This window comes from Sardina pilchardus, chromosome 16, assembly GCF_963854185.1.
Source record: "Sardina pilchardus chromosome 16, fSarPil1.1, whole genome shotgun sequence".
Taxonomy (NCBI): Eukaryota; Metazoa; Chordata; class Actinopteri; order Clupeiformes; family Clupeidae; genus Sardina; species Sardina pilchardus.
The window spans coordinates 4,403,329-4,417,980 of NC_085009.1; the positions used below are offsets into that span (position 1 = coordinate 4,403,329).

The following is a 14,652-nucleotide window of genomic DNA, read 5'->3' on the forward strand; positions in this document are numbered from 1 at the left end:
GGAGGGCCTTGAAGACCCTATTTTCGGAGTTTCCCACAGTACATGCAAAGCCATATTTTTAACTTTGAAGAGTTCTTGGAGTAGTAAGAAGTCTTGAAGGTTCCAGATAGGGCATTTGAAAGTTGTTCCTTAGAAGATGGAGTTCTTCTATGCGGAGGAACCTTAAGGATTTCAGGTGTCTCTCTTTTATTTTTTTTTTCTACGAGTGTGTGAGTGGTAATGAGACGGCGTAACTGCTCTCAGATCTGTGCTTAAGAGCGACTTCTCCCTGGAGCTATTGCAAATGCTGCCCAGGAAAAGCTAAACTTTCTAAGACTTTGGCCTCAATGAGGAGATGCAGTCTAAAAACCATAGCACGTGTGAGAATGAATTTAAAAACAACAACACAAAAAAACAAAACACAAACAACACAAGAACATTTTTGAAGTTGGTTGTGTTTTTAGGGGAAAAGGAAAAAAAAGAAAAATCTATTTTGTTTATTTTTTACTTTGTACAAGTACAATAACTGTGTAATTACCTCAACAAAGCCTATTTTACTGTTGAAAGCTCTATTGTTGTAAAATATAATTATTTTATTTAGTGTAAAATTTGACAGTTTTATAAAAAGGAAAGTAATAAGAAAAAATTGTTTGGTTGGTTGAACCGATGGTAATTTGTGGATTTCTGCTTCCCATATATAATTATTATTTTCTTTTTTTTCTGTCTTGTTTACTTAATGGGCATTTTTTATTTGTGTGCTAACATTGAAGGCTGTGGGCCTTGGTCCATCGGTCATATTAGATATGACTGTTGTAGCAAATATGCATATTTTCCCCCACCTCGCCGCATGGGTTTCAGTATGGGGGAGATTTGCACTTTGTATCACTTTACTCCTACATGGTTTCTCCCTCTCTCTCTCGCTTTCATTTTGATCCTTTTTGTACCTTTTAATGTAGACAGCATAGTTTAAAGGGATTTACTTTTTTTGTTTGTCATTTACTCTTCTTCATGATATACTCTCCACAGTTTGTTGGCTGGCTCTTGTTTTGTAAATAATGCTGATTAAATTAATTTAAAGATTTCACAACCTCCTACTTGTTTTGGTGTGGTGATTTGGAAAATGCTTAGGTTGCGGAATTTAAATATTAAAAGACTGTTTTGTTTTGCTCACGAACAATTTACATTCCACTCAATAGGCTAAACAAAAACCTGTAATAACGCATTTAATTACTGATTGGCATTGACGTTAACAACATTGCATGTCGTTGTTTCCAGGAAACAATTGCTCTTGCATTAAAGATGCCATCATGTTATTTTGATCAGACCTGTTCATTTATAGACTGTTAGATGAATTCTCAGCGGTGACATAAATGCGCAGGATGGACGAGTAGGCTACATCCATAATCCTTTGCCGTCTGGGAGGGGTGGTGCTGATGCTGGCTAGCTGGAATTGTTTCAGATGCAGACCCATCGCGACTGTTACAACGAATGAAATGCATGTTGGGTAATCAGAGGCTTCCACTCGGGTGTGTTCGAGACGGTCTCTTCCTCCAATAAATAAACAGAAGCGCTGTTTGTCAGCAGGAGAGTAACGCAGCGCTGTACAGGAAGCTGCGAGGCAGGGTGCAGCTTGCGATTTGGCGGATAGGAGGCGGCTCAGCTATGGCATCCTGAAAACAAGAGTCATCAAAGAATTGACCCAAATCTGTCAACACAGGAAGGAAAAACTGAACTGATACAATATTGTAGGGAAGGAAACGCCGGAGGAATGGATAAGCAATCGAGTGCTGGCTCCGAGAGCCCAGCGCAACCGCCAGTCCCCAGCAGAAAACCAACTCGGACTCTGGGAGGAAATAGCGGATCGAGACAAGCGAGCGTGGAAACATTAGACAGGTGAATTTGCGGATATTTCTGTCGTTCAACATTGTATACACACGTATTTTTGTGAACTGTAGCCTATATTTATTTATTCCAGAGTGCAATAGGCACCCATATGTCGCCGATTAGAAAGGGCAACTGTTTCCGTTTGGGGGCATAACGAGGATGTCATCAAAATGTCGATTACGTTACATTTTCTACGATTAAAGCTATATTTCAGTGCATCATTCTAAGCCTAGTCCAATTTAAATACCCGTCTGTAGGTTATGCACCATGCATTGTTGTGAAACCTAGCCTTATCTTGGTTGGTTGGGGGTCGGGGATAATCTGTCTGTCTCCCTTTCGATGTGACACATTGTTGCGTAAAATGTAAGCTATATTGTGTACCTATCTTAATTTTCATCCATTTGTTAGGCTACATCAGGAATTCTTGTGTAATGACAGTCGATATACATATTTCACCGAAAAGTTCTTCATGCGAGGCCTGTATTGTGGGCTAGTGAGAGTACCAAAACAACACCACCCTCTAAGCATGATATCCTCCTACAACAGATGTCCTATTTAAATGCATTGAGACCTTGCCGCCTCTTGTAGTGTCCGATGTCCGATGACTGGAGACTAGCAAGCAGATTATTTGTGTTATTATATATAAAGGCTATATGTGCACTATAGACTATATAGTATGCTGAATTGTTTAATGTCAGGGATTGTTTTGTCAACTTCCTGTGCTGTCATCTTTCTTTTCATAGTCCCACGGGCTCACACGTGGAATGGTGCAAACAGCTCATAGCCGCAACGCTGAACAGCCAGTCTGCTGGCATTCCACCCGAGGTTCCCTCACGAGATTTAAAGGTAAAATACATTAACAAACAAGTCTTCTGTTTCACTGGTAGTTTGGAAACCTGGCTACCTTTGTAATGTCAAATTACAAGGATAAGTGTCTTGGGAGTTATGAAGCGATTAAACCAGGTACTGTAGGCTACTTCCATCACCAGTGGTGCCAAGACGACATATGGCCAGGACATTTAATCCTGTGTTGACTGAAGTTTCACACAATTTAAATCAAAACAGACCCTGTAATCCCGTCTAAATGGATTATTTATATACAGACAATTTGCTTAATTGCCTGTGGTGTCTGACTTCCCCACTACTCTGACTTTATAGAGAACACAAACACAACAGGTTGGAAGAAGGAAAGATTTCAGGGTAAGGTTGCCGCAGCAGTGGTGTGTGCGTGTGGGAGTGTGTATGTGTTTCTGTGTCTGTGTGTCTGTGTGCCTGTGTGTGTGAGTGTGTGTGTCTGTGCTATGTGGGCAGGCAAATGTTAGTGTGCCACTGCTGCCACTGAAGAAGAAAGCTAGATGGCTACTAGTTTGTCCTAGAGTAGCCAAAATGTTTTGTTTCGTCACGCTCAACGCTGCTGCTTTAGATGGCTTTGCTTATCCGTGTTTGTCCATGTTTCTTGACTGTTTACAGCATTCCCCAGGAGACTTCCTGTGAATTCTTGAGTTTCAGAGTGGACAAGCCCAGCGTTGGCCTACGTCTCTGTCTCCGCTAGACTTAGAACGTAGATCCTTTTTCTCCTCATAACATCTCCACACCCTGTAATCTTGCTTTGTTTTTGGAAAGGTGGCGTGTAGACTGTTCAGTGTTCTGTGTGTATGCCATGATTGTGTCTGTCTTCATCAATCAGTCTATACGTGTCTGCATGTCAATGTATTAATTCCCTTGTCTGTCTGGTTTGTGTCTGCAACCTACAGGTAGGCTCCAGGAGGCCCAATCTAAGGGTAAGACTGAGATGTGGGTTAGGAAGACTAAATATGTTTTCGGTGACATTTGACTCTTTGCTCCCCTCTCCATTCTCCATGTGTGATCTGATGGAGAAACGTTCTACTGCTGTGGTTTCCTATTCTCTCATCCTTATTTCGTACTCTGTGTTTTGGTGACCAGTCCAGACATGGTTAGTGGTCAATTGTGCAACTCGTCCTGTTGCTCTTACAGTCGACAGGCTACTGTTTTATACGTGCAGAGAAAGTATACTCAGGAGCGAACAAGGGCATACTTGTGCACTTCTGGTTAGAATTTGAATACACTTGTAGTGCCCTACCCAGATAGCTTGGTTACACTGAATCAGTATATTAGCTAGTGTCAGTTTTAGCATTTAAATATTCATGCGTATCATCATAGTCATAATTGATTGAATAGTGACTTAGAAATGGCTTAATCGTATTACTGGTTAAAAAAAACTGGTGATTTTTCATGGCATGTCTGCAAGTATTTGTCAGTAGTCGATCTGATGAAGACAGACAGTTTATCACTGAAACATCATAACTCGGTTATCTGGGAGGCATTCAAGTGCATATGCTTTATGGGAAAGCTCAGTCATTTTCTTACTTCTTGTCTCTATGTACAGGATCTGTTCGGTAACAGGACAATTGACTTTGCCTGCATTCAAATGAAGTACATTTCTAAACTCAGCCTTGATGAGACAGTCATTGACCCTGTTTCCTATGAACTAAAGCAATGAATGGCTCTTCTCAGTGCCGTGACACTGCTTTATCTCTGTCTGTTGTAATTGCTTTTGTGTGATAACCTTGCTGTCTACCTTCTGACACACACACACACACACACAGCAGACTTCCTCTTGTCACGTTTTGGCCCCTGTCCATCTCACTTCCTGTGTGTGTGTTTGTCTGTGTGTGTGGGACTTGACCTTTAGGGCTCAGAAATGTTTCTGCTCTAATATTGCATTCTTTTAACACCCCTCACTCTCTCTCTCTCTCTCTCCTTGTCTAACCACTCTTGAGTAACAACACTAACCCCTTGCCTCTATATTTCTCTGTGTTCTCTTTCTTCTTCTTCTCTCTTCTGCGCTCCCTCTCTCTGCTCTGCTCTGGGCTCCATCCCATGCTGCTGCTGCTGCTGCTGCTGTGCAGGACTCGTGTGAGGGAGGCTCTCAGTACGACAGCGACTCTGAGCTCAACTCCCACTCCATGGCAAGTCTCATGCTTAACGCTCAGCTCTCTCTCTCTCTCTCTCTCTCTCTCTCTCTCTCTCTCTCTCTCTCTCTCTCTTTCTCTTTCTTCTCTCACCAGTAGCTCTAGTCTTTCCCTTTAGGGTTGTCCACCCTGCTGCACATCGCCCTGATATGACCGAGCATGCCTCAATGAGCTAATCAATGAAATATAAGAACAGATGCACGTGGTGATACTAAACAATAACACTGTTATTACCATATGAGTAGAATTACAGTAGCACTCACTAGTAATAATATTGTTGGAAGAAGAGCTGAAACCAAAGATGTTTACTGTTTTTATTTTTCAATGAGGTAACAGTAAATAATGAGGTGTAACAGTAGATGTTGAATCTCCAATGACCCATTCTCTTCAGTCCAGTTGCTTTTACAGGATTAGTCTCATTTAGTTAATAGCCACATCTCTGTACTAGGAGTATAAAGGTAGCCAGTTGGTGCGATGTCCCAACGCCGTAACCGTCACAACACAACGCAGTCACTGGAGCAGGAGTAGAGTCTGGGCGTGCTGTGGGATGCACATGCATGATTTCTGGCTCTTTTCCACCGCATGGTATCAACTTAACTCAACTTTACCCAACTCTACTCTACTCTACTTTGGCACCTTTGCGTCTCTCTGCTGCACTGCTTCACTCCTTTGAACTGCTTTTACCACCCAGGTCTCCTATTGCTGTACCCACTCTTCTGACCAGTGTTGATTTAGGAATGAAACGTGATTTCATTATTTAGGTGTTTGGACACCAACCCGTCGCTCCGATGGACGAGGTCCCACTGGTGCCTGGAGAGACCATCAGAGCCACAGGTCAGTGTTCACCTGACAAATTAAAAATTATGATTCAGGTGTTTAAAGGACACTTTGGTCCAAAGGGACTTTTGTTTTAAAAATATGGAATACAGTAAAAACAATGAGGAAATTAACAAAGTTAAAAAGTTTGTTGGTTCCCAAGTACTGGTTTGCTCTGGTTTTGTCCAGTGGTTCTCACAACTGCTGCACATGTTGTAATTTTCAAAAGTGAATGGTAGATTTAAAAAAAAAAAAACATCCTCAACAATTCACAGTGACTCTGTAAAGCACTTTATTCAGTCCACTTGAAAGAGCACACTGAAAGAACATAAGACTATTGACTGCCTGCCGTGGCTGCATGTATGCAATAAAGAGGCCTCTTGTCTGTCTCTCCTTTCAGCTAAGGATGTGATGTACATCTGCCCCTTCAGTGGAGCTCTGAATGGCACGCTGACCGTCACCGACTACAAGCTGTACTTTGTCAGTCTGGAGCGGGTAAGGCCGCCTTGTGTGACGACCATAGAGTGACCGCTGGACCAGTCGTGCTGGACAAAATAGGGCGGAATCAGAGAGGGTTGAAGCAGAGCAATCAAGGAGTAAATCAAAGATCTTTGGTAGATTGTTATTATAGAATGTACATTAGGTAACTGAAGGATCTATTTTATGATTGAAGTAATAACGACCTCAAGGGACTGTTTTAGATGGCAGCCTACTGTAAGTAAACTATAGATCTGTACAGTATGATTCTACAGTGACTTACAAAGTGAAACCTCATGGCATGGTTGTTTTTCAGTTCCATTGGCTGTAGCAGAATGATGCTTTTTACAGGCATTAAGCAGACCAGGTTGAGGCAAAAAAGTACACCCTACTCACCTCTAGTGCTGCCGCGATTAATCGACATAATCGAACTAATCGATTATGAGAATTAGTCGATGCCAATTTTTTTAGGCGACTAATCGTTTTGCTATTGACCCCCTATTTATTTTTGGTCTCCCGTCTCTAACGGCTGTAATGTTATTAATTCTGTTATTAACTCTACAAAAGTAGGCTGATATTGTTATGAGCATATTTATATCTATGTTTTGGCCCTTCAGTTGAGTTAAAAATAAAATGGACACAACAAAATAACGAAAACTTTTTTTTAAATAGTCGTTTAGATTAGTCGACTAATCGAAAAATTAGTCGAAAGATTAATCGTTAAAAAATTAGTCGTTAGTGGCAGCACTACTCACCTCATGACAACTGTCTATGTACGGTAGTCTTCTCAACTTACTGTATGTCAGGCTACTTTAAACCCTTACAGGCAGGCTACACCAGACGCACAATGGAAGCGCTCTGTTTGCGGAGCGTAAAAATAGTTTAGAATGCGAATGTAAAAATAGTTTTTGAATGTGCTCTCACATCTGGTGTAGCCAGTTCCAGTGATTATAACGGAGGCTAATTGTTTCAGCATATGCTCCGCCAAGAGAGCGCTTTAGCTGCACACCAGCGACAAAAGCTCCCTTGATGACAAAGTGCAACAGAATATCTGTTTTCTGTTCAGAACACAGTTCCTCCTCCCCGTTTTATCATGTTGACAAGAGTATAGTCCTTTTCTCTTCCTGTTGCTAAATTCACAAGTGTGTTTTGCTTGTCTGGAGAGAGTGTATATAGCTGGCTGTAAATGAGTATGTGACGAGCTTTGTTTGCTCTGGTTTCTGTCACACTTCTGTTACACTTCCAAGAGAGGAACTTTGTATTGAGCTCCAGTGTCGTGTAGTGGTACTGTTCATTTCATTCTTGTATGTTAATATAGGTAGATAGATATCTCACTTTCATTTGGAATGTGTGTGTGTGTGTGTGTGTGTGTGTGTGTGTGTGTGTGTGTGTGTGTGTGTGTGTGTGTGTGTGTGTGTGTATGTGTGTGTGTGTGTGTGTGTGTGTGTGTGTCTTTGTCTTTGTGTCTTTGTCTGCTCCAGGAGCCATACTTCCTGATGGATGTGAACCTCGGGGCCATCAGCCGTCTGGAGACCATCAGTGTGCAGAGCAATGGAGAGAACACATGCGGCATGGAAATTGTCTGCAAGGTGAGTATGTGTGTGTGAGTGTGTGCATGTGTGTGTGAGTGTGTGCGTGTGTGCGTGCGTGCTTGCGTGCGTGCGTGCGTGCGTGCGTGCGTGTGTGCGTGCGTGCGTGTGTGTGTGCACTGTGCACATGTCTGTAAGAGAATATTAAAGAGAGACACATGAGGAAAAAGAGGGACAAAGCCAGACTAGTAGTCCTAACCACAGCATTTTCTATCCCAGTTCACGCTGAATCATCAGTGGTTTAAAGGCCTAAACACACAGCTGGTGGCGTGATGGTGATTTATGGTAGCCCACTGGCTAAACTGAATAGAATCTTTTGAAGTGAATGAGGCAATGCATACAGCAAGTGGATCAACGGCCGTTGCATCGCTCTAATCGGCCCCTTGATATGTCATAATAGAAAACAGCTGTATGGTCAGTGTATCTCCACTGAATCGATGGGTGATCCCGTCGCCAGTTGTGTGATTAGTTAAGCGATTAGCAGAATTCCACTGTGGTGTTTGCCTGTCACCTATCTACCATCGCGGGCCGTGTGTGGTGGGCTGTAATGTGCACTTCTCCTATCTCAGGACATGCGCAGCCCCAGGCTGGCCTACAAGAAGGAGGAACAGAGCAATGTGGATGTCATGGAGATGCTGACCAAACACGCCTTCCCCCTCTCTCACGATCTGGTGAGTCCTATTGTCTCTCTTGGGAGTCATCTCATTTGATTGGTCGAAAGAGCTTTCACTCAACTTGCTCTTTCATCTCTCCTCCAGTCCCTTTTCGCCTTTCAGTATAAGGAGGAGTATCCGCTGGATGGATGGAAGGTGTACGACCCCCTGGCAGAATACAAGAGACAGGTATCAGTGTGGGAGGAGTTCACTCTGGAGGTTATTACCTGATGCCAGTGCTGCTCTTTATAAATCTGTCCAATCAGTATGAGCCAAAACACCAGTGGACTGATCCAATACATTTATCGGAATGACGCCTACAGTATTATCGCCATCCCCTATTATTATTGTCCTCTTACGTGTATGTGCCACTTAATATAAATTTTAGATTTTGTTCAAATCTATACATCTATGGCGACTGAAAAATGTAAGGTTCATCAAATTCAATTTATCAATATCATTTTGGGGTATTAAAAAACTTTGTTTCAGAATTTTCGGGCGATAATAATAATTAAGAGTAAGCATTACAATAACATTAGAAGTATCAATTTATGGTAAAAAAAAAAAACAAATAAAAAAATTTGTCATCATAGGCATGGGAAAGTCCCCACATGTATGATATAATGATGTGCAATACTTTTGGGAAAAGGTTTATGTTGAAATGAATGAATGAGATTGACCGGGTGAATTGTCCTCAGGGTCTCCCCAATGAGAGCTGGACCATCAGCAAGCTGAACAGCAACTATGAGGTGTGTGACACATATCCCGCGCTGCTCGTCATCCCCACCAACATCGACGAGGACGACATCAGGAGAGTGGCCTCCTTTAGAGCCAAGCACCGCATACCGGTCAGTGTGTGTGTGGGTGTGTGTGTGTGTGTTTGTGTGTGTGTTTATGTTTGCATGTGTTAAAGAGTGTATGTGTGTGTTAGTGTTTATGTTTGTGTGTGTTAGAGTGTGTGTGTGTGTGAGTGTGAGTGAGAGAGAAAATTTGTAATTTCCTGTGTGTGTGTTTGTGTATAGACACCTGTGTAATCCATGCACATATAAGGAGATATCTTTTCTGACACGTGTATGTGGCTGGTATGTGTTCATTCAGTAGTTTGTTTTTGGCATGAGACATCTGCAGTTCTTCTGACCCCTCTCCCACCGGCCCCTGCTCTCTCCCAGGTCCTCTCCTGGATCCACCCGGAGACCCAGGCCACCATAGTGCGCTGCAGCCAGCCGCTGGTCGGCCCCTCGGACCGCCGCTGCAAGGAGGACGAGCGCTACCTGCAGACCATCATGGACGCCAACGCCCAGTCGCACAAGCTCACCATCTTCGATGCCCGCCAGAGCAGCGTGGCTGATACCAACAAGGTGCCCAGTTGCCCTGTCTGTCTCCTTCTCCTCCTCCATAATGTGTCCTGTTGTCTAAAGCCTGGCACACTCTGGGCAGTTTTGTTCAGCCGCAAAACAATATGGAGCTCCCAATTGTACGTTCCACTGCAAGACGTCAGACGTCAGACGTCAATATTCGGACATTCTAGAAATCCAGGGCCGGTCATTGTGTTGTTAGGACAAAACAGTCATCGGGCCTGAGTGAAACGTTTTTTTGGATCCGATTGATTCGGGGATAAAATCTCTTCAAAATCGCACAGTGTCTGTTTGGCTGAATCTACTGTTTTTTTTAAATCCCATAACCCTTATCTTACAACCTCAACCCTCTTCATCTGTCTTACTCTCTCAAATATGCTCATGCAATATCTCTCCACCTCCCCCCCCCTCCCTCCCATAGGCTAAGGACGGGGGTTACGAGAGTGAGAACTTCTATCCCAACGTGGAGCTGAACTTCCTGGACATCCCCAACATTCACGTGATGCGCGAGTCCCTCCGGAAGCTGAAGGAGGTGGTCTACCCCACCATCGACGACCAGCACTGGCTCTCCAACATCGACGCCACGCACTGGCTGGAGTACATCAGGGTGAGACACACACACACACACACACACACACACATGCAGCAATACATACACACAAAATTTCCACTAGTCCGTTGTTGTTGTTAACGATTAAGCTTGATGTTAAGTGATAATAGTCTGATTATGGGACTTTATTTCTCCCTTAAGACAATTTTACTGATTGATGCAACTGATTGATGTTCCTCAATTTGAACTCCCTTTGGATGAAAGTGTCCGTCTACCAAATCAATAACTGTGTAAATGCAGCCGTGGGCAGGAGAATAAGACTGTGTGATCCGTACGCGTGCTCCTCTCTCAGCTCCTGCTGGCGGGGGCGGTGCGTGTGGCGGATAAGCTGGAGTCGGGGAAGTCGTCGGTGGTGGTGCACTGCAGCGACGGCTGGGACCGCACGGCCCAGCTCACCTCCCTGGCCATGCTGATGCTGGACAGCCACTACCGCACCCTCAGAGGCTTCCAGGTGCTGCTGGAGAAGGAGTGGATCGGCTTCGGACACAAGTTCGCCTCGGTCAGTCTGTGTGTGTGTGTGTGTGTGTGTGCATGAGAGTATTCATAAAGGTGATTTGCATAGCCTGGGGACTGGGGGTGTCTGTTGTAAAGCAAAGGACTTGGCATCTCAGTGTGAGACCTGACAATTGTAATTTGCCACATTTGGAAGAATGGTTTGTATTTTAAATATATATTTTGAAAAAAAATCTATTATCGATTATTATTGTTCTCCACCTTTTGCTTATCTGAGTGTTTCTCTATTTTCATTGCAGCGTGTGGGCCATGGAGATGAGAACCATGCTAACTCGGAGCGCTCCCCTCTCTTTGTGCAGTTCATTGACTGTGTGTGGCAGATCATGAGACAGGTGTGTACAGCTTTTTTGTCCCACTCTGTCCATACGACACCATGTACGTTTTCATACCTCCACATTCTAAGCACTTTGTTCCAAGTGCAAGCTGAACAGACATTCAGCGCATCTGCCTAAAACATTTGCTATATAGCCAGTGTTATCAACTTAAAGTACACACCAACTTTTTGAGAGATAAGCTTATGTTTGCCGTCTACCCCTGAGTTAGATAAGAAGGTCCATGTCTTATCCCTTATCTTCGCTGTGTGTACCATAACCCAGTCTGACACTGTTAGCCTAGCTTAGCATAATTAACTGGAAATGGGTTATTTTAGTTAGCCTATAGGTAGCCTATAGCTAAAAGGGAGGGATCAAGGTGAAAATCATCTTTCATATTACTACTTATACTACTTATTATATTAATAGATCATAATTATTGGAGGTGGAGTTATTATTAAGACCATCCAGTGACTTGTTGCCTCCTCTTAGAGTTTCTCAAACTCATCCTGAATTATCTTCACACCAAAGTTCAATTTGGTAATTGCATCGCATATGTGCTGGAATCAACATTGACAAATGATTAATGATCGCACCGATTTGTATAGTTTGTATGCCTGCATGTAATTCATGACAGTGCTTCTGTGCTTTAATCAAATCATGGAATATGGAATGGAAGGACTCTGCAATCAGTGGGCTATGCTTATGTGTTTGTTGTTGGTCTGCTCACTGTTTAGTTCCCAGCTGCCTTTGAGTTCAATGAGCTCTTCCTCATCACCATCCTGGACCACCTCTACAGCTGCCTATTTGGTACATTCTTCTGCAACAGCGAGAAGGAGAGAGTTGAGCAGGTTCGGACCATAACCGTATACGGGGAGATTCTAACCTGGGACACCAAATTACATTTATGTTCTCAATACATGACTGTACTTCAATATCCAATGCATCTGCTTTTTCTCTCTCATTTTTCACACTTTATGATCTTCTACTCTTTTCCATTGCTCGTCCACCTCTATCCGTCTATCTGTCTGTCTGTCTATCTTTCTATCTGTCTCTCTATCTGTCCCTCCATCCCTCCGTCTCTCAGGAGGTGCAGAGTAAGACGGCCTCTCTGTGGTCCTACATCAACAGCCAGGCGGAGGACTTCAGCAACCCCTTCTACGTGGACTACCAGCACCACGTGCTCTACCCACTGGCCAGCATCCGCCACCTGGAGCTCTGGGTCAGCTACTACGCCCGCTGGAACCCCCGCATGAGGCCACAGGTGTGTGTGTGTGTGTGTGTGTGTGCGTGTGTGTGTGTGTGTGTGTGTGCGCGCACTTTTGTATGCATTTCTTTGTTATAATTACCTTGCTGCCGGTTGTAGAAGAACAACACGTAATAGTACAGCAATATAGAGAGAATATCAAAACATAAAAAGAATAGAATAGAATGGAATGCAGTGAGACTAAGTGATCTTTCTCTCTCTTTTTCCTCTCTCTCTCTCTCTCTGTCTCTGTGTGTGTGTGTGTGTGTGTGTGTGTGTGTGTGTGTGTGTGTAGATGCCGGTGCACCAGAACCTGAAGGAGCTGCTGTTCCTGCGTGCGGAGCTGCAGAGGAAGGTGGAGGAGCTGCAGAGGGAGGTGTCCTCCTCCCACTCTCTCTCCTCCTCCTCGGAGCACAACTCCTCACCCTCCCACGGGGGCCCCTCGCCCCTGCACACCACCGCCTGAGACCACATACACACACACACACACACACACACACGCACACACACACACACACACACGCACACACACACACACAGTCATCTTCATCTTCAAGTTCATCTAAAAATGATGCGCACAAACACACATATACTCATGCATATACACACACACACACACGCAAAAGTTCATCTTGCAATGATGCGTGCATACTCACACACACAAGTTAATTTAACAGATGCACCCACACCTAATCAGGTGCACACACACACACACTAAAGCTCTTTTTTAAAAGTGTTACATGTATGCACACACACACACAAACTACACATGCACTTACCCACACACATACTGGCAAACACCATATGCACAATCAGTCACTCCCTCTTTTGCCACACTCTCTCACACAGAACAAATGACATATGCACTGAGAGACCTGAGGGGTTGAGGACTTATAAACTTACTGAGCAGACAGTGCCTGCTATTAGACACTTTTGCTATCTCAGTTTCAACTGTGAATCAATAGACTTTTTGTTACTATAAGCTGGTTTTTGGTGTTACATTTAAGATTTTCACATAAATTGAAGAAAGTGCACTCATTTCAGCGTATAATTTAATATACTTGGGTTTGATAGTTTATATGTAAATATTGAACCAGTCAAATTAATATATTTGTACATCAGCCATAGTTAACAATCTATTGATGAGTTTTACTAGCACCAGAAGCTTATTTTTACTCTTGGCCAGTATTTCTTCTATGAGTCAGTGTGGTCTGTCTTGTCTTGCTTGAGCTTATGTCCCCATGCACTTGTGAATTGTTCGAGGGCACGTGTCCCGTCTTTTGTGTTTCCCTCACCTGCCCAAAACAGACAGTGTTTTGATACTTTGTCAGTATTTTATTGCACCTTATTATAGGGTCGTTTTGTTTCAATCTTAATGAATAGCAAGCCAGTGTGAAAATGCCAAACCCCTGTTGTTTTTTATATCTGTATAATGTAAGACCTTTCCTTTCATTTGTGATTACTTCTCTGAGGAAATATGTTCAAATGTTCTCGTTAAGCTCCTTTGGATTTCATTCAGTATTTCATTACTTTGATATTTTTTACTATTGGCTGATTGTGACCTTGAGTCATTTCAGACTCTCCATCTTCAGCTCACCATATCACTGAGACTGCTGAGCAGTGTACTTCACACATCTGACTACAGCAGGAAACTATAACAAACTAATCGAGGGGAGATTCCACAGCACTTCCTGAATAGACCAAACTGCACCACAATGAAGATGCATGAATAAGAAACTGTGTAAAGCTTAAAGGTGAAAGGCTTAAAGGATTCTCAGCAGTTAAATTGATAATTTATACTTCCCATTCACACACGAGCATAGGTTCTTGTGAACGAGACACAAAGAGGGCTTTTACATTGCCTTCAGAGACTGAAATTGTGACCCACTTTTTGGTCAAGCTTGTTTAATTTCTGACAAGATTTTGGTCAGTGGCAGAACAGCACTGTACTTGTTCACATGTACACACAATTTCACATATTTTTTTTTTTTTTTTTTAGCCATGATCATCATGAACTACTCATATTTTAAATGTTTATTTTTCATGTGAGCTTTTAGAGATGACCCATTGTCTGAACATGTATTTTATGGTATTCATTTGGTCGTCTTTGCTTTAGTGTGTCATCATGATGCCATAGATTTCGGTCTGGCTTTTCTCAACAAGACACAAAGAAACTTCTGACATTCCAGCAGAAAAAAAAAGTGAATAAAAACACATGACAAAGTA

The 14,652-nt window shown here is 43.0% G+C and overlaps 2 protein-coding genes across 5 annotated transcripts in view; both read left to right on the forward strand.

Annotated features, from left to right (window-relative positions):
• The window catches only part of mtm1 (myotubularin 1), a 24,331-nt gene extending 23,261 nt beyond the window's left edge, over positions 1 to 1,070 (forward strand). For both annotated transcript variants that reach the window (XM_062516447.1, XM_062516448.1), the window contains exon 15: positions 1 to 1,070. This exon is cut by the window's left edge. The gene's annotated coding sequence lies outside the window, so the exon portion shown is untranslated.
• A 525-nt stretch (positions 1,071 to 1,595) lies between these two features.
• Positions 1,596 to 14,652, forward strand: mtmr1a (myotubularin related protein 1a). 3 transcript variants are annotated; one of them, XM_062516449.1, is made up of 17 exons: positions 1,596 to 1,872; positions 2,607 to 2,709; positions 3,022 to 3,063; positions 3,618 to 3,644; positions 5,618 to 5,690; positions 6,073 to 6,167; positions 7,631 to 7,738; positions 8,308 to 8,409; positions 8,497 to 8,580; positions 9,090 to 9,239; positions 9,561 to 9,749; positions 10,168 to 10,353; positions 10,649 to 10,855; positions 11,109 to 11,201; positions 11,918 to 12,031; positions 12,268 to 12,444; positions 12,722 to 14,652. In XM_062516449.1, the coding sequence occupies exons 1-17, from the start codon at positions 1,748 to 1,750 to the stop codon at positions 12,890 to 12,892; spliced, it is 2,046 nt and encodes a 681-aa protein (XP_062372433.1). In that variant the 5' UTR covers positions 1,596 to 1,747; the 3' UTR covers positions 12,893 to 14,652. The 3 variants fall into 3 exon arrangements, with proteins under 3 accessions (XP_062372433.1, XP_062372434.1, XP_062372435.1); XM_062516450.1 differs by lacking the exon at positions 3,022 to 3,063; XM_062516451.1 differs by lacking the exons at positions 1,596 to 1,872; positions 3,022 to 3,063; positions 3,618 to 3,644 and having other exon boundaries at positions 2,605 to 2,709; positions 4,794 to 5,690.

Bases quoted from the DNA above. Each gene is read 5' to 3' on its own strand.
- mtmr1a (XM_062516449.1), top strand. From the start codon at position 1,748: ATGGATAAGCAATCGAGTGCTGGCTCCGAGAGCCCAGCGCAACCGCCA. The intron at 9,750-10,167 runs GTGCCCAGTTGC...TCCCTCCCATAG, and splicing joins GCGTGGCTGATACCAACAAG to GCTAAGGACGGGGGTTACGA. The intron at 11,202-11,917 runs GTGTGTACAGCT...CTCACTGTTTAG, and splicing joins TGTGGCAGATCATGAGACAG to TTCCCAGCTGCCTTTGAGTT.